Consider the following 25408-nt stretch of genomic DNA (forward strand, 5'->3'; position numbering starts at 1 on the left):
GCTGGCTGCTTCCATTCATTCCTATGGAACTGCAGCGGAGCCTTCACACTGAGTATACATCATATACTCAGTGTGAAGGCTAAGCAAAGCATTGTGGGAAAAATCACTGATCTCGATCCCACATAAAAAGATCGTGTTCAGAATTCCGATGGTGATCGTGAAATTTTCTCGATCGCCGATCGGGATCCGATCTTTTCCGAACACGATCGCTCAACCCTATCCATTGCTCATCCATCATAGAATGAGATCGATGGACTTTGGCATCAGACTAATATGGAGCCCGCTCCATCAGTGCCTATTCCCATTGACTGTAATGTAAACAACACGATGGAAGAAAATATGTGCCATGTTGTTAACATGAGAGTGAATGCAGACACCAGATGAAGGGGACTATATCTAATGTCCATTGATCTCATCCTAAGACATATGTGAGCAATACTAACAATAAGGTGAGTCTACTCTAACAAGTGCCATTTCAAAAACGGATGCCTTCTTGTGTAATAGAGGGGAATTGTACCTGCTCAAACACCACGTGTGACTTCCATCATTGTACCCTCTTTAGCTACCAATATACTGTATACTTCAGCATAGAACAGACCCAGGCAGAGGAGCAGGAGGGGTCCTAGGACGGACACCAGAGAATATTAATTTTACTTACATTTTGACATAACCTCAGCTGTACGTGCCTTAGAGAACTAGAAATTGGTCCTAGGAGCTCTGAAAGTGTTCTACATTGTCTACCAATAAGTATTTGGACACCCATGCAAATGAAGATATCTGCAGTCGTGATGTACGTCGTGCCTTCCACCATTAAATAGGACACAGCATTGGCATTAGTCGCATGCAAAATGCCACGAAATGCAGAGTTGTCTAATTTCGAGAAAGAATTGTGGGGTATCACAGAAATGGTCGATCCTTAAGGGACATAGCAAGTGAACTGAATTACCCAAAATCGACAGTGGCCTATGTGATTACAAAGTGGAAGGTGAACGGTGATTGTCGGAATATGCCCCGAGTCGGCAGACCCCCGAAACTAGGAGATAGAAACTGACGGATGGTGGCCAGAGAAACCGCACGCAACCAATGGCTCACATACACCAGGAGTGTCACCAGGCATCCGGGAGTATTGTGTTGCTCAATCCCATCCGTAAGGAAGCATCTGCTGGGGTCTACCAACTATTGGATAGGAAGAAATGGTGTTTTTTTCTATTCTACCACCGGTGTCCAAGTACTTATTGGTAGACAGTGTACACTATGTTTTAAAGATAGTATATGGTACTGTCAGAGCTCCTAGGAATATGTCTATAAAAAAAATAGTGTATGACACTATCTGAGCTGTTAAGAACCTATCTATAAAGCATAGTGTATGGCAGTGCAGGGCTACTAGGAACCTATGTTTTATAGATAGGTTCCTAGGAGCCCTGACAGTGTTATACACTATGGTTTATAGATAGGTTCCTAGGAGCCCTGACAGTGTTCTACACTATGTTTTATAGATAGGTTCCTAGAAGCCCTGACAGTATATACACTATGTTTTATAGATAGGTTCCTAGGAGCCCTGACAGTATTCTACACTATGTTTTATAGATTGGTTCCTAGGAGCCCTGACAGTGTTCTACACTATGTTTTATAGATAGGTTCCTAGGAGCCCTGACAGTGTTATACACTATGTTTTATAGATAAGTTCCTAGGAGCCCTGTCAGTGTTATACACTATGTTTTATAGATAGGTTCCTAGGAGCTCTGACAGTGTTCTACACCATGTTTTATAGATAGGTTCCTAGCAGCCCTGACAGTATATACACTATGTTTTATAGATAGGTTCCTAGGAGCCCTGACAGTGTTCTACACTATGTTTTATAGATAGGTTCCTAGGAGCCCTGACAGTGTTCTACACTATGTTTTATAGACAGGTTCCTAGGAGCCCTGACAGTATTCTACACTATGTTTTATAGATTGGTTCCTAGGAGCCCTGACAGTGTTCTACACCATGTTTTATAGATAGGTTCCCAGGAGCCCTGACAGTGTTCTACACTATGTTTTATAGATGTGTTCCTAGGAGTCCTAATAGTGTTCGACCCAAAAACAAATCTTGGACCCGAGCTGTCCAAGCCTGGAATGAAGAGTTTTGCCCATTCTTAGGGGTTAACAGGTCCAGTATACTGGGCTGCTTCCAATGCCAGAACCAGTTGGCTCCATTCCCTGTATAGTGGTCACACACTGAAGCTGCAGTTCACTTACCATTGAACTCAATGGGAGCCTGTTGGCCTCCACCAATCCAATATTTATAGCCTAACAATAGGCCATAATAAAAATTATTCCTAGCCGACCCCTTTAAAATATCTTTTTAACAGTCAGAAACAGGACTCAAAATTTGCTGCTTAGTGCTTAGCCCAAATTTAGAGAATAAAATTTTGTCTGTCTGCTCTCACCACTTCATACTGTGGTCAACCTTGTCAGAAACTCATCAGAAACTCAGCTGAACCTTGTGGATCCTTATTCTATTCTTTCCTTTTATACTCTGCACATATTTTTTTGTAACATTTTGCAAATTCTGACTGCTGTGAGAAATGTTAAAACACAAATCTTGTTGATTTGACGGAAAATTTTATTTGGAGGTTACCTGACAGTCAAATTCTCACATTTTATTCACTGTTATAGAAATTCTATTTTCGACTATTTTAGACTTGTTCCGCTGCTAATCTTTGGCACCGTAGGAATGTTCTTGTTTTTACTTTTTGAGTTCTATAAAATTGGACATTAAAAGGAAATTTCAATCTAATCCATCACATTAAGTTTCATTAGTTGTATTGTGTGTGTCCATCAAGTTTTAGACGGAGCGGACTGATTGCCGTCTAGAATTTTGTGATACTTAGACTCGAACATGACAAGTTTGAAAAGTCAAGTAAGGATTGTAGAACTTTTTTTTTCTTTAACTTCTTACTAAAAGTTTAAGACAATTGCTTTTTGTAAGTTTTTTTCAATATTGACATTAAAAAGCGGGTTCTCTGCCCTGTGGCCTACTGTTTAATGGGCAGGGGAGCAGTTCTCGATCTGGTCTGTCTAATCTGTCCATGTTTGGAACAAACTTTATGGCCCAACATAAAGCCTCAGAAATAACAACTTGTTACCACGATGGACAATATATTTGCACACAGTCCAGTGGTGTAACTAGGAATGGCAGGACCCCGTGGTGAACCTTTGACATGGCCCCATTCCCGACCAACACCAAAGACCAAATGACCCCCCCCCATGACCCTTCCCCCATACACACAGTATTATGTCCCATAGTGGCCACTTCACCCAGTATTATGCTCCACTGTGGACACTCATGAACAATTATTATACTCTGGGGTCTTTTCAGGCCCCAGAGTATAATAATTGGAAACCCAGAGGGGACACAAATATAAAAACAGCAATACTCCCTGCTGATGGTGGCCATTTTCAATGACATCACATGACCGGGGTCTGCGTCCATGTGCGTCGCAATGCAGGCCCCAGTCATGTGATGTCAAGGACATCACTGAAGTAGGACTGAAGCCTTCTGGAGTCAGGAGAGGTAAGTAATACAGTTTTTTTTATGTCCCCTTACCTCTCCTGGGCCTCTGATCATTATACTTGGAGTTTTAAAAGACCCCTGAGTATAATAATAGCGTTTGTGGGGCCTGTGGCGTCACATACCGATCTCAGACCCTGCCAGGATCGATAAGTAAATAGGGCCCATTACCAGCTGGAGTAACTCCAGCTGGTAACGGCCTATTAAAAAAAAAAAAAAACGCAGCGATACTGGCTGTCGCTGGGTCTCCTAATGTCAGGGGCCCTGTGGCAGCTGCTACCGCTGCCACCTCAGTAGTTACACCCCTGATACAGACCCTGTTTTTCACCTGGAACTTGTTGTCTCTGATATCTCTCAATGCCATTTAGACATTTGTATTGTTTTTCTTTGGGGTTTCTTTGGTGTTTTCTGGCATAGATGGATGATCTTGAGGCGCACATTTTGGCAAGACTCTTTCTTGCAGCAAATGTATGACTAAGGCTGTGATCCATGCACACCACATTGTGCAGGACCTCTCGGTCCGACAAATCTATTCTAACTCGCACCAGTTTTCTACATCACACCAAGAAATCTACATTAGTTTGACGTAGATTGCCATTTTGTTTCAAAGATGGCAGCCTCTTCATAAATCTCTAGGTTCCAGCACCAGTTATGAAGACTGGCAGATGGTACGCCAATCTTAATAAATTTGTCTCGCCAATTATTTGATTTGGTTATTACCATTTGACCTCTTTGAAAATTTCCCTGAACTCCAGATCATATTCTTTTTTAGAGAAAATTAGTTTGAATATTTTTGAGTATTCATATATGAAGCCTTATAGAACCTTGTACATAGAATTTCTTCATGACTTACAATTTTCAAGAAATGTATAAAATTAGAATTAATGGCAGTTCAGTGACTTATTGAGGAGAAAAAATCTTCCTTGAAAAAAAAAAAGGAAAATTTAAAGCCTAGAATTTAGAATTTTTGCAAACAAGGTTTTAGTATTTGAGACTAGGGTTGAGTGATCGGTAAAGATCGGATGCCGATCGGCGATCGAGCAAATTTCACAATCGGGATTGAGATTGGCTGGAAAATGATCGTAAATCGGATTTTGAAATCTTAAGATCGGCTCAACCCTACTGTATATAAAATATACAATTAAGGTTGAGCGATCGGGATCGAGAAAGATCGAATCCTGATCGGTGATCGAGCAAATTTCACGATCGGGATCGGCTTGAAAATGATCAGAAATCGGATTTTGAAATCTTAAGATCGGCTCAACCCTACTGTATATAAAATATACAATTAAGGTTGAGCGATCAGGATCGGGAAAGATCGGATCCCGATTGGCGATTGACCAAATTTCACGATCGGGATTGGCTGGAAAATGATCAGAAATTGGATTTTAAAATCGATCCTGAAATCTCAAGATCGGGTCAACCCTATTTGAGACAAAACCTATTTAGAAATCGAGTTAGAAATGTCATGATCCTTGGACAGCTCCCTACCACCTTATCTCCACCCAATTGGCCAATCCCTCCCTTTACACAAATAGTTGTTGTGTTCAACCAATTTTTTTTCTGAAATCGCAACGTTCCAGAATAAAATGTTGTGCAATGAGAGAGTCTTTTTGACATGAACTTAGTAGTATCTGAAGAATTCCACAATAAATCCAGGATGCGCACTCCTCGCAAATATAGACTGGAACCATGTGGTGCAAGTACTTGAAATTTTATTAGATAACGCGTTTCGGGGTGTTAACAGCGTTCAGAAAAAAACACAACCCCTTCATCAAATCTATTCCAGTGCTGGTAGGGAGAGTCTTTCTGGATGTTATTCTGCCTTATTAAAGTTTTTTTTTTAAATCAAATTGAAAAGATGTCGACTGGGGTGAAAAATATAAAACACTCAATTTGTTGATTCGAAGGAGAATTTTATTTTTAGTTTACCTGATGTTCAACTTATTTAATTCCGTCGACTATAATAAAAGTTTCATTCTAGATGTTTCCCGCTGCTTAACCTCATGCACCGGAGGAAATTTCTCTTTTAACTTTCTGAGTTCTTTAAAATTGGACATTAAAGAGAATTTCAATTTAATCCATCAGGTTACATAAGATTAGTGGTTAGCCACGATTGTGAGTGTCCATCAAATCCTAGAGAGCGCCGGCTGATGCCCGTCTAGTATTTTCTGATACTCAGCCTTGACAAGTATGACAAGTCAAGAAAAGAGTGCAACTACTCACTAGAAACTGAAGATAGAAGCTTCCAATATCCTCTTTAGAAGCCTATGGCCATCAAAGAGAGACCCTTCTGAGGAGGCTGACCTGTAGCCATAGAGGAACAATCCCCTATACGGTCTATATTACAGTATCATTACTGAATGTATGGCTATGGCTGAGGTTAACCAAGGAATACTCTGACAGCTCGTTTCCTGAAGTTGGACCCAGAATAATCAGCTGAGCGCCATCCATTGCCTCTCTACATCCTGCTCTTCCCCAGTTGCTCCACGATTGGTGTACATGAGACGTGCTGCTCCCTCCATCTGTCTATAAACCAATATACGTGGTTGTGTAAGGGTATGACAAGCACATCAGGTGAGAGGCCATCTGGTCCAATACCATTATTGTCTTAAATACTCTCCATTAAGTTCTTATAACTCTCTACACTATAAGTTGGCTCGGTGTCTACCTTCCTGTTTTCAACACTTATGGTAATGTCACACATCTTAAGTAAAATTTTGGATTAAACCCCTATAAACCTGATCAAGATATGACTTAGGGCGGGTTCACGCCTGCGCCCGGTCTCCACTTTGTGGGTTTCCATCTTCTGCCCGATAAACTGGACGGGAGACGGAAACCCGGCAGTCAGTGTCCTGCATGTCCGACTTTGTGTCCGGTTAAAAACAAACTGTTTGGTGTCACGGTTCTGTGTGTATATATAAAAATAATAATGAACACAACCAGAACCGCTAAGTTGCAGAGCACTGCAGCGAGGTCCACAAGCCCAGATGGGCAGCCGTATGTCTGAATATGAACCACCAGTTAAACTGCACTGGCAGTGATGTTATGCGGTACAAATGTGAACAGGCTGCAACAGACTCTCTCCAGTTAACTTCACTGGGTGAGCATGCCTATGTATAGCAGTTGAGTGAAGTCAAATGAAGCCTTGCAAGAAGCACCTGCTAATTACAGCAGGGAAACCAGGCCCTAGCATATGCCTCACTCTGCTGCAAAAGCAAGACTGCCAGGGGTTAACTTCACTCCTGGTCAGTAACACAAAGAACTCCTTAACCTGCGAGGAATAGGCTTACTGATTCCCACTGGCAGAGCCAAGGAATTCTAACTTGGTCCCTAGACAGCTAGGCAGGCCATTGACTGGAACCTGTAAAAGTATTTCTAGTCAAAGTGTGAGCACCGGGTGGGCGTTGGCTCACACTATTTAAAGGCTAGTCCCCGCCCAACAGGGGCGTTGGCATGATGTCACCGATGATGTTCCGTATGGCCAAAATGGGACTTAGCCTCTGAGCGGCTCCAAAATGTCTGAGCATGCTCAGTGGGCCGAAAGCTGGACTTAGACTCCAGACACCTCACTGCACAACGCCGAGGGCGAGGTTTGGATTTGCCCGCAGGTGGCGCTATGCGCTTGACAGGAAGCCTGCAGGACCCAATCCTAACACGTGGAGAGGCAGAAGACATTCACGGGCAGACACTTTGCAAACTCATTTAAATGAATGGGTTTGAAAACTGACTGCCAGTTTCCGTCTCCTGTCCAGTTTCTCGGGCAGAAGACGGAAACCTGCAAAGCGGAGACTGGGCGCAGATGTGAACAAGCCATCAGCAGAAAGCTAAGATATAATAATAATAATAATAATAATAATAATAATAATAATAATAATAATAATAATAATTCCAGGCCACCACAATACTAAAGAGGTGAAGACGATCACCCTTATGGCCACGGCACACATCCTTACAAAAGAATTGAGTTCAGGCCCTATATCCCTGGCAGATACATGGGTTACCTATAAGCCACTGGTAAAAAGCTCAGCCATGAAAATAATAATAGTATTAATAATAATAATAACAAAGTAATAATAAGAATTATAAATAGCCATAATCCCGCTAGCCTATAATCTTCCCGGAATAGTCCAGTAATATCCTTCTCTCCAATAATAATAAATGTGAAGAGGTAACAATATTTACTGCTAAGAGTTTGTGACACGGAACAAGACATTGTGCACTTGTAAGTGTGTAATGAAATTCATATTGTTATTCGGGCGCTGCCACTTAATCACATTATGCATGTGCACATTTGTTATAGCTCTTAAGGAGTAATTTAACTGTGCATTTTAATAATGTTTAGCAGGTAAACATCAACATCTCGCGTCTTGGAAGGATTCTTTATTTAAATAGTAATCACATTTAAGAGGCTGATTTGCATGGATGCGATGTAAGTTTTCTTCTTATCTGGGCTTTCATGAACCTTGCTGCCATTTCTGTGACAAATCGCTTTATTACAAGATCCTTGTTTTGGAGAATGAAGGTTCAACTGGAAAAATAAAAACTCTTGAGGCTCCGCTGTTTAAGGTGCGTTGAGATGTCTTAGGTGGAGAAAAGGAGTTTGCTATGTCTTAAAAGATGGAAATGATGGATCTCAAGGTTCACTCTTGGACGTCTTTGAAATAAATGGCCGGTAGGACAAGGTAGCCCAGTTTGGAAGAGTCAATGGCTTACCATTGGAAGCTGCTCTCTCCTGACTACTGCTGAAAGATTCTCTTGAGACTTGTTTCATGAACATTTGCAAGGATTGCCTCGAAGATTTATTATTCGTAGTATACGCCGTGGCCATGGAGGGTGCACTCACCTTTCCTGGCCATGTTGGGATCTGGTGCCTAGTGTTCACCAGTAAAATTCATTCTAGGGCCCAAAATACAACTGCTGTATATACACAATATTACCCGACACCTATTGGCAAACTGCTAAAACTGCATAGACACCGATGTTGCTTCAGTAGTAGTTTGCTGCCCAAGTCTTACTTCAGGCCTTCTTGTAAGCCTTCTCAGTAGCCTGTCTAATGTTTCTTGCTTTGATCTAGGGCCCTCCTAGTTCTTTGAGCCAGTTCACACAATACCAGACCTCAGGTAGGTGCCATATATTTGGTGTTTGGGGCTCCTACAACAATGTTGTCATGGTGGGACCAGGAAGAGAAGATACTGATACTTGTCTGCCGGCCTCTGTACCTTGATTCCATCTCAATAATAATAGTATTAATAATAATAACAAAGTAATAATAATAAGAATTACAAGTAGGGTACAGTCGCACTGGGGCCCAGCAGGCTTAGGGGGCCCATAAGCACTGGCATTAGTATTGAAATTGCAGCTTCCATCTGGCCCATAAACCAAGGAGATTACCCGAACCACACTAAGGTGGATTAAACTCCTTAGCACCCATAACCATCACTATCAAGAATTCACTGTAGGGATGAGGTAGGGGGCCCTGGACAAAAGATTGCACCGGGGCCCACAAGACTTTAGTTACACCACTTTAGGGGTACAGAGGTTGATTAGAATACTGTTTGCTGCCTATCTACATGTCTACCATGAGTCATACCCGCTCATGCAGAGGTCTGAGGGTGCTGGGGGTGGCTCAAGGGCCATTCCCTGTTGGCCATTTCAAGCCTGTTTCCTGGACTCCACAGCTACGTGTGGTCTTTTCCCCCAGGCATCTTTGGTGTGTTCAGCCTTTCTCCATGATGTCATCAGACCTCTTCCTTTCAGAGATGGAATGATCCCAACCATAACTTTTTAAAGTCAAGGTATATTCACATTGGAGTCCAATGCCGCAATCCTTCATAGGATGAGAGCAATGGACATTAGCAGTAGAGTAATGGACACAGATGGAGCCCCCTCTAAGCCCATTTCCATTGACTGTAATGTAAAAAACACGGAGGACACTCCAGGTCTATTTTTGTAACAGAAAAATAAAGTAAAAAACATGATATGAGAAGGCTTCCATCATGTTTTTTATTTGAGTCTAAATGCAGATAGACACCATACAGAGGGGGCTCCATCCACATTGGTCGTTTAATGTCCATTTCTCTTATCCTGTCATGGACCGAATTGAAACGTCTTCCTGAATGGAATAACTCACACTCTTCCTTCATATCAAAGTTGTGAGTTGTCCTTGAGACAATTTGTTGTCCGTTTGCTGCTCCCCTTCTACTATTTCCCTCATATTCTTTAATCATGCAGCTGCATCCCCCTCCTCTCTCACTTCCTCTTACTGTTTTACACTAGATACATTTTTGGAGAAGGTTTTAAGCATTTACAATGACCTTACATATGGGTAAAGGACTATAGCTATTGAAAGGGAGGACAATACTAGACAGTGTGAACGTATCTGTAATAATTAGCCCCATGACCTAGAGGGAAACACACATATAAAATTACTAGATCGACAAATACAAAGAAGCCCAGTCAGACTCACCATCATCCTGCCGATATCCATCTGAGAGCTGATAGAGGTTTGTTGGATAGCTATATTGTTTGGTTCTCTCTCTTTCAGATTGTCCAAGAGGTTCTAGGGAGGAGCTGCTATATCTCGGTCTGTTCTTGTTGTTAAAAAGTGCCAAAGATGAGCTCCCTGATTTTCTTCTAAGTATTGCAGCATATGAAGTCTGCTGTCCAGGAATAGCGCTGGTAAGGGCTGAAAGATGGAAACAAAAACGTCTTACAAAAACTGCAATGGAAACAGGTTGCAGAAGTACTGATTGTTGTCACTAAGTTTGCTGTCAAATCTACATTTAGTGGTGCATACAGTACATAAAAAGCTCCAGCCTAGACAAAGGTCAAAGGGATGAGAAGAAACTGCTGGATCTAGCAAGGGTTTTACCTCACCACAAAGTTGGATTGTTAGGTGAAGTGTTACCCGGCTCTGCGATGAAATAAAACCTTCACTAGATGCATTGTTTTGTCTTTCTTATCTATCTGTCTGCTTTAGCAGCTTATCATCCAAAATCATCCAACACCCCATCATCCTCAACAGCAATAACATCTCTCCTTAGAATTCAGTGGGCTTGAGCTATAAGTAAAGCTCTCGATGTATGGATTTTCATGTACAGATTTGATCCGTGCAGGGGAAGGAGAAGGGAAATATATATAATAAAATAAATTGTAAAATTTTCACCTGCATGAAATTCAATACAATATTGGGATTGGCAAGCAGAACCCTTGACTGACTACAATCCTGATGATGATGATGATGATGATGATGATGAAGATTATTATTATTATTATTATTATTATTATTATTATTGTTTTGTACCAACTCCATAAGGAGACATATTCCTGTTAACGGATTAGTTGTGTACCAGAAAGTCAACTGTGAAGAACATTTGCAAATTTTTACCCCAAAATTTGTGTTGTACCAGCAAATTTGCATAAGTGGATTCTGAATCCCCCTTATTATGTTTTTGTCAAATTTTTGTAGATTTTTTTTCCTTACTATGATCTACAGTCCTATGAAAAAGTTTGGGCACCCCTATTAATCTTAATCATTTTTAGTTCTAAATATTTTGGTGTTTGCAGCAGCCATTTCAGTCTGATATATCTAATAACTGATGGACACAGTAATATTTCAGGGTTGAAATGAGGTTTATTGTACTAACATAAAATGTGCAATATGCATTAAACCAAAATATGACCGGTGCAAAAGTATGGGCACCTCAACAGAAAAGTGACATTAATGTTTAGTAGATCCTCCTTTTGCAAAGATAACAGCCTCTAGTCGCTTCCTGTAGCTTTTAATCAGTTCCTGGATCCTGGATGAAGGTATTTTGGACCATTCCTCTTTACAGAACAATTCAAGTTCAGTTAAGTTTGATGGTCGCCGAGCATGGACAGCCCGCTTCCAATCATCCCACAGATGTTCAATGATATTCAGGTCTGGGGACTGGGATGGCCATTCCAGAACATTGTAATTGTTCCTCTGCATGAATGCCTGAGGATTTGGAGCGGTGTTTTGGATCATTGTCTTGCTGAAATATCCATCCCCGAAGTAACTTCAACTTCGTCACTGATTCTTGAACATTATTCTCAAGAATCTGCTGATACTGAGTGGAATCCATGCAACTCTCAACTTTAACAAGATTCTCGATGCTGGCATTGGCCACACAGCCCCAAAGCATGATGGAACCTCCACCAAATTTTACAGTGGGCAGCATGTGTTTTTCTTGGAATGCTGTTATTTTTTGGACGCCATGCATAATGCCTTTTTGTATGACCAAACAACTCAATTTTTGTTTCATCAGTCCACAGGACCTTCTTCCAAAATGAAGCTGGCTTGTCCAAATGTGCTTTTGCATACCTCAGGCGACTCTGTTTGTGGTGTGCTTGCAGAAACGGCTTCTTTCTCATCAGTCTCCCATACAGCTTCCCTTAGTGCAAAGTGCGCTGTATAGTTGACCGATGCACAGTGACACCATCTGCAGCAAGATGATGCTGCAGCTCTTTGTAGGTGGTCGGTGGATTGTCCTTGACTGTTCTCACCATTTTTCTTCTCTGCCTTTCTGATATTTTTCTTGGCCTGCCACTTCTGGGCTTAACAAGAACTGTCCCTGTGGTCTTCCATTTCCTTACTATGTTCCTCACAATGGAAACTGACAGGTTAAATCTCTGAGACAACTTTTTGTATCCTTCCCCTGAACAACTATGTTGAACAATCTTTGTTTTCAGATCATTTGAGAGCAGGCTGTCCATGTTCGGCGACCATCAAACTTAACTGAACTTGAATTGTTTTGTAGAAAGAAATGGTCCAAAATACCTTTATCCAGGATCCAGGGACTGATTAAAAGCTACAGGAAGCGACTAGAGGCAAAAGGAGGATCTACTAAATATTAATGTCACTTTTCTGTTGAGGTGCCCATACTTTTGCACTGGTCATATTTTGGTTTAATGCATATTACACATTTTCTGTTCGTACAATAAACCTCATTTCAATCCTGAAATATTACTGTGTCCATCAGTTATTAGATATATCAAACTGAAATGGCTGTTGCAAACACCAAAATATTTAGAACTAAAAATGATTAAGATTAATAGGGGTGCCCAAACATTTTCATAGGACTGTATATAGTTAAACTCTTGGCAGCATTTGATATGTAGCCAATACATTATAGGGGGTTTTGAGAACCTTAAATTGATGATCTATACCTAAGATAGGTCATCGATTGAAAATCCTTGGGGCACACAAATGCAAACAGCTGATCCTATGGGAGCCTGGGTGGGTCAAATCGATCTCTAATGTATGACCTATCCTTTGGATAGGACGTCAATGAATAAGTTCTCCTTTAAAATTGCTAAGACGATCTGACACTGTTATGCGAAGATACTTTCTACTTTATGTTTTTATCATTTTTTTGAAGGTATTTTTTTTTTTCTATTTTTCTTTATTATATTCCGAGCCAATTGAGACAAAACTCGGCGGTTTTGCTTAACTAGACGTTTCAGGCTTGTGCACTCATTAAGTAAGAATTTCCACAGTCTCTCGTCTCGCCATGGAACTGCAGCTGACCTTTTCAAATAACTTTAAGAAACTGCAATGTACGGAGAGAAAGGGAAGTCGTCCACCTGGCACAGTTCCGCTCTGCGCACCACTACTCAAGCTACCCTGACAAGTGTCTGAGATTCCCGGTTGATGATCCGGTGGTGTTTCGTTTCACTCCTCATTACCGTGTATCCTGTATTTTGTCAATGATGTACAATAATAGCGGTACAAGCTTAAGGACTGGAATATAAATATGGATTGCACCATCTCCAACTATGGCAAGCACCGAAAAAAAATAAAGAATATTATGAGAAAGAACACAAGGAAGATTTAAAGGGAAATGCCAAATTGTCTTTTACCAGTCCTACGATATATTGTAAGATTTGCAAAGTGGCATAACTAAAGGCTTGTGTGCCCCGATGCAATCTTTTGTCAGGGCCCCCTACCTGATCCCAACAGTGAATTCTTAATAGTGATGGTTATGGGTGCTAAGGAGCTTAGTCCACTTTAGTGTGGTTAGGGTAATCTGTAGGTCTCCTTGGTTTATGGGCCAGATGGAAGCTGCAATCTCAATACTGATGCCAGCGCTTATTGGCCCCCTAAGGCTCCCGGGCCCCAGTGCAACTGCACCCCCTCAAGTTAGTTGGCATCTATAGATATGATATGGTATGTGACATAGGGTCCACATCACCCCTAACCAAGATGGTGGAGTCTACTGCTGTTTATCTTGTTATGTTGTCTCTTTACACGTTTTGCCCACCACACACATTGTATTGCTGTTAGGGAATTGCTAGGACAGCAATTTCCCAGTAGCTGTTGTACCCTGGGTTGACACACAAGAGACAGTGAGCCCTAAGCTGAAGCCCCCAACTGACCCTTCCTATTGCCAGGCCCTATCCTACGTAATAGGCGGCAATCACGAAGACGATCCCTTCCTGTATATGTGAGACACAAAACGCAGACAAGACGGACAATAACAAAGGGAGGACAGCTAGCCAGGGTTTGGTAACAGTTGCGTGATGCAGTGCCAAATCGGAGTCCAAAGAATAGTCAGTAGGGAATGCCAGAGGTCAAGGATTAGAATGCAAGCAAAAATAGTGACAGTAAGGAGCAGGTACGCACACGGCAATAGCAAGCACTGGTGTGAATGAGAGCCAAGGCTAAATAGGGAGGAAGAACCCGCCCCTGGACCTGACAGGAAGACAGGCTGTCAATCGCAGGCAAGACAAAATTTAACCACTTAATGGACAGAGGCAACAAGGGCAGAAGACGGGTGTGGTGCAAATACAATCACAGAACTAGAGCCGAGTTCACACAGTGCGACCAAAACCTTTAATCCAAGAACCAAACTGCACCCGCCTCCTGCACCGCCGCATGCGAGCAGAGGACGGTACAGTGACACGAACAGGCAGAGATGTTACAATTGCCATCCTAACATTTGGTCCACAGCTTTCAGGATCCCCTATATGACTATTCTCCGCCCCACCATGCCAACACATCAGCCTTAGACTGAGGTTTCTTGGGTGCACCAGCTTAAATCATTTCGGGTGCTCACATTCTGACAACCCTAGTAAACCTAACATGGTGCCCTTTACATTTGGGTGTCTTCTGCTGGACTATTATTGTGTTAGAGCCAGGACGCACCAGGGATCCTTTGATATTCCGACACTGAGTGTATTAATACCATAGCATTGCTAATACCCCCATTGGATTGGTAACTTCCCACAGCCACTTATCTCTGTTTGGCGCAGGACTGCAAACAGAGACTGCCAACAGGATGGGTAGACAACCAAGTAGACAAGTGGGTATGGCACAGAATCACAGGTATATAAGAGAAACATCCTCAAGAAGGGGGTAAACAATGGGGAAGGCAGGTAGGACAAGAGTAGGCTAGTGGTCCCAAAGGGAACCAACATGACTTTATTGCCTAAGGATCCACACAAGCTTGGTACTGGTCCTTGCACTTGATTATGCAAAGAGTTACTGCCAATTCCAGATCCTATGGAGTATCATATAGTTCCTTTATGACATAACATCGAGTCCCCTCTTTAATCAGGAATAAAGGACTGACATCCAAACCCCTCTGGTGACCGCGATGCAGAATTCATGTTCGGCTGCATTAAAAGTCAAGACGAAATATCTAACATTTTTCTGCCACATAATGATCTTCCTTTTGATCTTCTTCTAAACCAGCGAATGCATTTGTCTTGTATCCAAAGCCATTTCTGACCAGCCAATGTTTTTCTGCTATACCCTATAGTATGTAATGCAATATTACTCAGCGAGGGGCCAGGAGGCACAAAGCCACTTCTATTATATCAGCTCCAAAGACACCAGCGTAGTTCTGATGTATATGAAAGTTTAAGCAGAAAGTTTTTGTCTCTCTACATAAAACAGAAGTTGAGATCAAAGAAAATAAACGTCAAATGGATTTCGCCTCTAGGTGTCCTTTATTTTTGTATTAAAATCACACTTTTTTTTTATAATTTAATACTTCATCTTTTTTTTAAGAACCTGATCAACAACCAGTGTTAGATCTGGGCTACGGGGTGCACGGGAAAATAACATTACATGATAAATTCTTTCTGGAACCGATGTCATGGATAGGAAGCGATGGGAAGGATACAGCGGACGCGGCGCATACGATAAACATAGTACGTGATCACTGAGCATACATCTGATACATACATACTGTATATATATAATATTTGGAGATGAGCGATTCGAGTACCAGGTGGAAAACTCACAAAAAAATTGATTCCCCTCACACATTCCCTGGTGCTATTTTTGCACCAATAACTCCTCCGGCAGAACCAGCGTTGATTGGCCGAATGCTGTACTCTGTATGGCATTCGGCCAATCAACACTGGCCAATGTATTCCTATGCCGAGATGTAGCAGTGCTGGCCATGCGCTCAGCACTGCTACACCGGATATGAAGCAGAGCTGAGTGTGCGCTGAACCATGCTGCACACTCAGCTCTGCTGAGATGCAGCAAAGCTGAGTGTGCAGCAGGGTTCAGCGCATCTCTGATGCAGCAGAGCTGAGTGTGCAGCAGGGTTCAGCACATTTTTGATGCAGCAGAGCTGAGTGTCCAGCAGGGTTCAGCGCATCTCTGATGCAGCAGAGCTGAGTGTGCAGCAGGGTTCACATCTCCGGTGTAGCAGTGCTGGCCGTGCGTTCAGCTCGACTGTATCTACAGTGTAGCTGAGCTAAGCGCACGGCCAGCACTGCTACATCTCGGCATAGGAATGCATTGACCAGCGTTGATTGACCAAATGCCATACAGAGTACAGCATTCGGACAATCAATGCTGGTTTTGCTGGAGGAGGTGGAGTATAAGATCGGTCCATAGCAGTCTCCATTCTGGTCCGATATTAGACTCCGCCTCCTCACAGACAAGTCTCCGGCAGAACCAGTGTTGATTGGCCGAATACTGTACTCTGTATGGCATTCGGCCAATCAACACTGGTCAATGCATTCCTATGGGAAAAAGTCAGTCCCGCATATCACAAGCTGACAGGGATCCCGACATAATACAGTGACTTGGGAATGTTAGATGCCCCCAGACATGCTTCCCCTGCTGTCCCAGTTGCATTCCAGGGTGTTGGCATCACTTCCTGGGGTGTCATTGTGGACTTGGTGACCCTCCTGAGTCAAATAGTGGTTTCTCCCTAAACGAGTATTTATTCCACATAGACTATAATGGGGTTCGAAGTTTGATCGAAAAGTCGAGTATTGAGCGGCTACTTGAATCAGATTTTGAACATTTCACTGTTCGCTCATCTCTACAGTCTATGAAGATGATGCCTCACTTCTGGGCAGGATCAACAAGGTACTGGGTTCTACTAGCAGCCCAGGGTCACTAGCCAGACCCCGAGCTGCAGAAGATGCATATTGGCACCCTCAGATCTCGCCTTAGGGGGTGCCAAGGGGGACATGTAGCATGGCGAAACCCCTTGGATGCTGCGGTCATGTTTGACTTCGGCATCCTAGGGATTAAAACCCGTGATCGGAGATGGTTAAGGAGCAGGGTGTTATCTGCAACATTTGTTTTCTAAACCAGACAAACCCTACAAATCCATTCGTCATTCTACAAACGTTGCATCCCCAATTGTTAAATTCGGCTTTGGCAATCAGGCGGCCGTATAATGACATGTTAAGTTATGGGACGTGTAATTGCTCGAACACCTCCTTAACTGCAAATTACAAATTAATTCCTGTGACATTCAGAGAAATCCCGGAATTAAAGCCGCGCAATTACTACTCTTAAGGTAATGAAGTGTTAGAACAATGCTAAGATTACGGCCGGCCACAAACACCGCAATAATACTATTATTATCATCACCGAGAGTCAGGTAATGGCGCATTAGTGCAGGGTAATTGCAAAGCTATTATTTTCTGCTCTTATTTTGTTATTATGTTTTGTCTTTTTTATGGGGTTTTTTTTTTTTTGGAAAAAGGATTTTACTGTACATTAGGTGTGCGATAGAACTGGGATTGTAGAGTCATTCTTGTAACTGGTACGAAGAGTGACAGTGACGGGTGCTCCATCGGGGACACAAATGAGGAAGATTGGACGACAACAACAGCAGTTACACAAGGACACTGGCGGATCTGTTTGACTATACTGGGATTCGCTAACTCAAAACTATGCCCTTTCCTTTCCATCAGGTCTTCTCGGTACTCGCAGACAGTTTTTGGCAGAACTCGGCAGGGAGATTGTTCCCGCCATCTTGGAGAACCAAGCACAAATCTTCTGTGGATGTAGGCTTGCTCCAATCTGCCTGTGTCTTCATGTCATCCAAGACAGACTGTATGATATTGAGATTAGGGCTCCATGGGGGCCGTATCATCACTTTCAGGACTCTCCTTCCAACATTGGAAGTGGCAGATAAAAAAAGTCCTCCATGCAGGATCTTTTTCTCTGTGGATTTTGGATACTGTAGATAGATAGATAGATAGATAGATAGATAGATAGATAGATAGATAGATAGATAGACAAATGATAGATAGATAGGAGATAGATAGATAGATAGATAGATAGATAGATAGATAGATAGGAGATAGATAGATAGATAGATAGATAGATAGATAGATAGATAGGAGATAGATAGATAGATAGATAGATAGGAGATAGATAGATAGATAGATAGATAGATAGATAGATAGGAGATAGATAGATAGATAGATAGATAGATAGATGGATAGATAGATAGGAGATAGATAGATAGATAGATAGATAGATAGATAGATAGATAGGAGATAGATAGATAGATAGGAGATAGATAGATAGATAGATAGATAGATAGATAGATAGATAGATAGATAGATAATTATATGAGATAGATAGATAGATAGATAGATAGATAGGAGATAGATAGATAGGAGATAGATAGATAGATAGATAGATAGATAGATAATTATATGAGATAGATAGATAGATAGATAGATAGATAGATAGATAGATAGATAGGAGATAGATAGATGATAGATAGATAGATAGATAGATAGATAGATGATAGATAGAAGATAGATAGATAGATAGATAGATAGATAGATAGATAGATAGGAGATAGATAGATAGATAGATAGATAGATAGATAGATAGATAGATAGGAGATAGATGATAGATAGATAGATAGATAGATAGATAGATAGATAGATAGGAGATAGATAGATAGGAGATAGATAGATAGATAGATAGATAGATAGATAGATAGATAGATAGATAGGAGATAGATGATAGATAGATAGATAGATAGATAGATAGATAGATAGATAGATAGATAGATAGATATGGAAAGATAGGAGATAGATAGATAGATAGATAGATAGATAGATAGATAGATAGGAGATAGATAGATAGATAGATAGATAGATAGATAGATAGATAGATATGAGATAGATAGATAGATAGGAGATAGATAGATAGATAGATAGATAGATAGATAGATAGGAGATAGATAGATAGATAGATAGATAGATAGGAGATAGATAGATAGATAGATAGATAGATAGATATGAGATAGATAGATAGGAGATAGATAGATAGATAGATAGATAGATAGATAGATAGATAGATAATTATATGAGATAGATAGATAGATAGATAGATAGATAGATAGATAGACAGACAGACAGACAGACAGACAGACAGACAGACAGATAGATAGATAGATAGATAGATAGATAGATAGGAGATAGATAGATAGATAGATAGATAGGAGATAGATAGATGATAGATAGATGATAGATAGATAGATAGATAGATAGATAGATAGATAGATAGATAGATAGATGATAGATAGAAGATAGATAGATAGATAGATAGATAGATAGATAGATAGATAGGAGATAGATAGGAGATAGATAGATAGATAGATAGATAGATAGATAGGAGATAGATAGATAGATAGATAGATAGATAGATAGATAGATAGATAGGAGATAGATGATAGATAGATAGATAGATAGATAGATAGATAGATAGATAGAGATAGATAGATAGATAGATAGATAGATAGATAGATAGATAGATGGATAGATAGGAGATAGATAGATAGATAGATAGATAGATAGATAGGATATAGATGGATAGATAGATAGATAGATAGATAGATAGATAGATAGATAGATAGATAGATAGATATTTTTCTTTACAGCACTGCAGTAAAGTAATAACCTAGATTTGGAATACACAGCTTAGTCCTGTAATGTTTCCCTATAACTTGTTCTGTTTGTCTTACACGCCATGACAGAGTCTCAGACCCTAGAAGGATGGCGCTTACTATAACGGAGCCGGAGCTGTTACATTTTGCATCTGTTCCTTCCATTTTCCGGAGAAAATTAATTTCGGTAATTATGTATTCTTGTAAACTCTAATTGGAATTGTGTTTGATTGTGTCAGGATCATTACTCTGCCGTAGCCTTCACCTTCCATGATTCCCTCTCTGGCTTATTTCCCTATCTCTGACATTATCAGGAGATTGGATTCAGTCATTGTAGCCAAAAATACTTAAGAAGAAAATCGCTCTTTGGACTAAGGCAAGCAAACGCCATCGAAGTGTTTAACAGCTGTCATCTCCCTGGCTGCGGCATCTTATACTACATCAGTAAACATTATGGCCGGGGGTTCATTTATTTTATGTTTTAATGCAAATCAGTACAAGGGCACTTAAATGTTAACCCTCTCTATGTTCTAATATAACGCACATGACCATAAATAAGCAAAATCTTTGCATTGTGACCATTATACTTATCACAGGCACCCCTTATCTCCTTATCACAGGCACCCCTGATCTCCTTATCACAGGCACCCCTTATCTCCTTATCACAGGCACCCCTGATCTCCTTATCACAGACACTCCTTATCTCCTTATCACAGGCACCCCTTATCTCCTTATAATAGGCACCCCTCATCTCCTTATCATAGGCACCCCATATCTCCTTATAATAGGCACCCCTCATCTCCTTATCACAGGCACCCCTTATCTCCTTATAATAGGCACCACTCATCTCCTTATCATAGGCACCCCATATCTCCTTATAATAGGCACCCCTTATCTCCTTATCACAGGCACCCCTTATCTCCTTATCACAGGCACCCCACATCTCCTTATCACAGGCACCCCTTATCTCCTTATAATAGGCACCCCTCATCTCCTTATCATAGGCATCCCTTATCGCCTTATAATAGGCACCCCTCATCTCCTTATTATAGGCACTAGAGATGAGCGAACAGTGTTCTATCGAACACATGTTCGATCGGATATCAGGGTGTTCGCCATGTTCGAATCGAATCGAACACCACGTGGTAAAGTGCGCCAAAATTCGATTCCCCTCCCACCTTCCCTGGCGCCTTTTTTGCACCAATAACAGCGCAGGGGAGGTGGGACAGGAACTACGACACTGGGGGCATTGAAAAAAATTGGAAAAAGTCATTGGCTGCCGAAATCAGGTGACCTCCATTTTAGACGAATAGTGGATTTCAAATCCGGGTCATATGAGAATGTGAACTTTGTGACTATGAGACAGGGATAGCTGTACAGGCAGGGATAGCTAGGGATAACCTTTATTTAGGGGGGAATGTTATTAAAAATAACTTTTTGGGGCTCTATCGGGTGTGTAATTGTGATTTTTGTGAGATAAACTTTTTCCCATAGGGATGCATTGGCCAGCGCTGATTGGCCGAATTCCGTACTCTGGCCAATCAGTGCTGGCCAATGCATTCTATTAGCTTGATGAAGCAGAGTGTGCACAAGGGTTCAAGCGCACCCTCGGCTCTGATGTAGCAGAGCCGAGGCTGCACAAGGGTTCAAGCGCACCCTCGGCTCTGATGTAGGAGAGCCGAGGGTGCACTTGAACCCTTGTGCACCCTCAGCTCTGCTACATCAGAGCCGAGGGTGCGCTTGAACCCTTGTGCACACTCTGCTTCATCAAGCTAATAGAATGCATTGGCCAGCGCTGATTGGCCAATGTATTCTATTAGCCTGATGAAGTAGAGCTGAATGTGTGTGCTAAGCACACACATTCAGCTCTACTTCATCGGGCTAATAGAATGCATTGGCCAGCGCTGATTGGCCAGAGTACGGAACTCGACCAATCAGCGCTGGCTCTGCTGGAGGAGGCGGAGTCTAAGATCGCTCCACACCAGTCTCCATTCAGGTCCGACCTTAGACTCCGCCTCCTCCGGCAGAGCCAGCGCTGATTGGCCGAAGGCTGGCCAATGCATTCCTATGCGAATGCAGAGACTTAGCAGTGCTGAGTCAGTTTTGCTCAACTACACATCTGATGCACACTCGGCACTGCTACATCAGATGTAGCAATCTGATGTAGCAGAGCCGAGGGTGCACTAGAACCCCTGTGCAAACTCAGTTCACGCTAATAGAATGCATTGGCCAGCGCTGATTGGCCAATGCATTCTATTAGCCCGATGAAGTAGAGCTGAATGTGTGTGCTAAGCACACACATTCAGCACTGCTTCATCAAGCCAATACAATGCATTAGCCAGTGCTGATTGGCCAGAGTACGGAATTCGGCCAATCAGCGCTGGCCAATGCATTCTATTAGCCCGATGAAGTAGAGCTGAATGTGTGTGCTAAGCACACACATTCAGCACTGCTTCATCAAGCCAATACAATGCATTAGCCAGTGCTGATTGGCCAGAGTACGGAATTCGGCCAATCAGCGCTGGCTCTGCTGGAGGAGGCGGAGTCTAAGATCGCTCCACACCAGTCTCCATTCAGGTCCGACCTTAGACTCCGCCTCCTCCAGCAGAGCCAGCGCTGATTGGTCGAGTTCCGTACTCTGGCCAATCAGCGCTGGCCAATGCATTCTATTAGCCCGATGAAGTAGAGCTGAATGTGTGTGCTTAGCACACACATTCAGCTCTACTTCATCGGGCTAATAGAATGCATTGGCCAGCGCTGATTGGCCGAATTCCGTACTCTGGCCAATCAGCACTGGCTAATGCATTGTATTGGCTTGATGAAGCAGTGCTGAATGTGTGTGCTTAGCACACACATTCAGCTCTACTTCATCGGGCTAATAGAATGCATTGGCCAATCAGCGCTGGCCAATGCATTCTATTAGCGTGAACTGAGTTTGCACAGGGGTTCTAGTGCACCCTCGGCTCTGCTACATCAGATTGCTACATCTGATGTAGCAGTGCCGAGTGTGCATCAGATGTGTAGTTGAGCAAAACTGACTCAGCACTGCTAAGTCTGCATTCGCATAGGAATGCATTGGCCAGCCTTCGGCCAATCAGCGCTGGCTCTGCCGGAGGAGGCGGAGTCTAAGGTCGGACCTGAATGGAGACTGGTGTGGAGCGACCTTAGACTCCGCCTCCTCCAGCAGAGCCAGCGCTGATTGGCCGAATTCCGTACTCTGGCCAATCAGCACTGGCTAATGCATTGTATTGGCTTGATGAAGCAGTGCTGAATGTGTGTGCTTAGCACACACATTCAGCTCTACTTCATCGGGCTAATAGAATGCATTGGCCAATCAGCGCTGGCCAATGCATTCTATTAGCGTGAACTGAGTTTGCACAGGGGTTCTAGTGCACCCTCGGCTCTGCTACATCAGATTGCTACATCTGATGTAGCAGTGCCGAGTGTGCATCAGATGTGTAGTTGAGCAAAACTGACTCAGCACTGCTAAGTCTGCATTCGCATAGGAATGCATTGGCCAGCCTTCGGCCAATCAGCGCTGGCTCTGCCGGAGGAGGCGGAGTCTAAGGTCGGACCTGAATGGAGACTGGTGTGGAGCTATCTTAGACTCCGCCTCCTCCAGCAGAGCCAGCGCTGATTGGTCGAGTTCCGTACTCTGGCCAATCAGCACTGGCCAATGCATTTCTATGGGGAAAAGTTAGCTTGCGAAAATCGCAAACTGACAGGGATTTCCATGAAATAAAGTGACTTTTATGCCCCCAGACATGCTTCCCCTGCTGTCCCAGTGTCATTCCAGGGTGTTGGTATCATTTCCTGGGGTGTCATAGTGGACTTGGTGACCCTCCAGACACGAATTTGGGTTTCCCCCTTAACGAGTTTATGTTCCCCATAGACTATAATGGGGTTCGAAACCCATTCGAACACTCGAACAGTGAGCGGCTGTTCGAATCGAATTTCGAACCTCGAACATTTTAGTGTTCGCTCATCTCTAATAGGCACCCCTTATCTCCTTATCACAGGCACCCCTTATCTCCTTATAATAGGCACTCCTTATCTCCTTATCACAGGCACCCCTTATCTCCTTATCACAGGCACCCCTGATCTCCTTATCACAGGCACCCCTTATCTCCTTATAATAGGCACCCCTCATCTCCTTATCACAGGCACCCCTTATCTCCTTATAATAGGCACTCCTTATCTCCTTATCACAGGCACCCCTTATCTCCTTATCACAGGCACCCCTGATCTCCTTATCACAGGCACCCCTTATCTCCTTATAATAGGCACCCCTCATCTCCTTATCACAGGCACCCCTTATCTCCTTATCACAGGCACCCCTTATCTCCTTATAATAGGCACTCCTTATCTCCTTATCACAGGCACCCCTTATCTCCTTATAATAGGCACTCCTTATCTCCTTATCACAGGCACCCCTTATCTCCTTATCACAGGCACCCCTGATCTCCTTATCACAGGCACCCCTTATCTCCTTATAATAGGCACCCCTCATCTCCTTATCATAGGCGCTCCTTATCTCCAGATCACAGGTGCTACTTAGCCGCTACAGAACTCTATAACACGCCCTTGAGTTGTTGCAGTCATCATAATACACACCTCAGCTGCTGCAGAACATCATAATACACACCTCAGCCGCTGCAGAAGTCCCGCAGCAAAATAGCACTGTAGGGAAAACGTTGGCCGCAACGCAACACGGTTCTTCCCGCAGCGCTTTAGGTAGAAAGTTTGCAGACTTTTCCTTTGTGGACATTCTGTTACAATTATATCTATGGGGAAACCGCCAGCGTTTCCGTAGGTATAATTGGCATGCTGCGATTTGAAATACCGCACCGGTTTTAGAAATTGCCATGTGTCCACACCGCAGTTTGTTCCATAAAGTGGGCATGGGATTTGCAAGAAACGCCATGATTATTCCTGCGGCATTTACTGCATGTGGGGCCTTGGCCTAAGATAGATAGATAGATAGATAGATAGATAGATAGATAGATAGATAGGAGATAGATAGATAGATAGGAGATAGATAGATAGATAGATAGATAGATAGATAATAGATAGATAGATAGATAGATAGATAGATAGATAGATAGATAGATAGGAGATAGATAGATAGATAGATAGATAGATAGATAGATAGATAGGAGATAGATAGATAGATAGATAGATAGATAATAGATAGATAGGAGATAGATAGATAGATAGATAGATAGATAGATAGATAGATAGATAGGAGATAGATAGATAGATAGATAGATAGGAGATAGATAGATAGATAGATAGATAGATAGATAGATAGATAGATAGGAGATAGATAGATAGATAGATAGATAGGAGATAGATAGATAGATAGATAGATAGATAGATAGATAGGAGATAGATAGATAGATAGATAGATAGATAGGAGATAGATAGATAGATAGATAGATAGATAGATGATAGATATGAGATAGATAGATAGATAGATAGATAGATAGATAGGAGATAGATAGATAGATAGATAGATAGATAGATAGATAGATAGATAGATAGATGATAGATATGAGATAGATAGATAGATGATAGATAGATAGATAGATAGATAGATAGATAGATAGATAGGAGATAGATAGATAGATAGATAGATAGGAGATAGATAGATAGGA

General features: G+C 42.2%; 1 protein-coding gene across 2 annotated transcripts in view; it reads right to left on the reverse strand.

Annotated features, from left to right (window-relative positions):
- The window catches only part of CNTN5 (contactin 5), a 1103706-nt gene that overhangs the window by 416614 nt on the left and 661684 nt on the right, over positions 1 to 25408 (reverse strand). For both annotated transcript variants that reach the window (XM_075266105.1, XM_075266104.1), the window contains exon 5: positions 10025 to 10243. In XM_075266105.1, the coding sequence (XP_075122206.1) occupies positions 10025 to 10243 (219 nt within the window). The remainder of the gene's footprint in view (positions 1 to 10024; positions 10244 to 25408) is intronic.

This window comes from Leptodactylus fuscus, chromosome 2 (genome assembly GCF_031893055.1).
Source record: "Leptodactylus fuscus isolate aLepFus1 chromosome 2, aLepFus1.hap2, whole genome shotgun sequence".
NCBI classification, from domain to species: Eukaryota; Metazoa; Chordata; class Amphibia; order Anura; family Leptodactylidae; genus Leptodactylus; species Leptodactylus fuscus.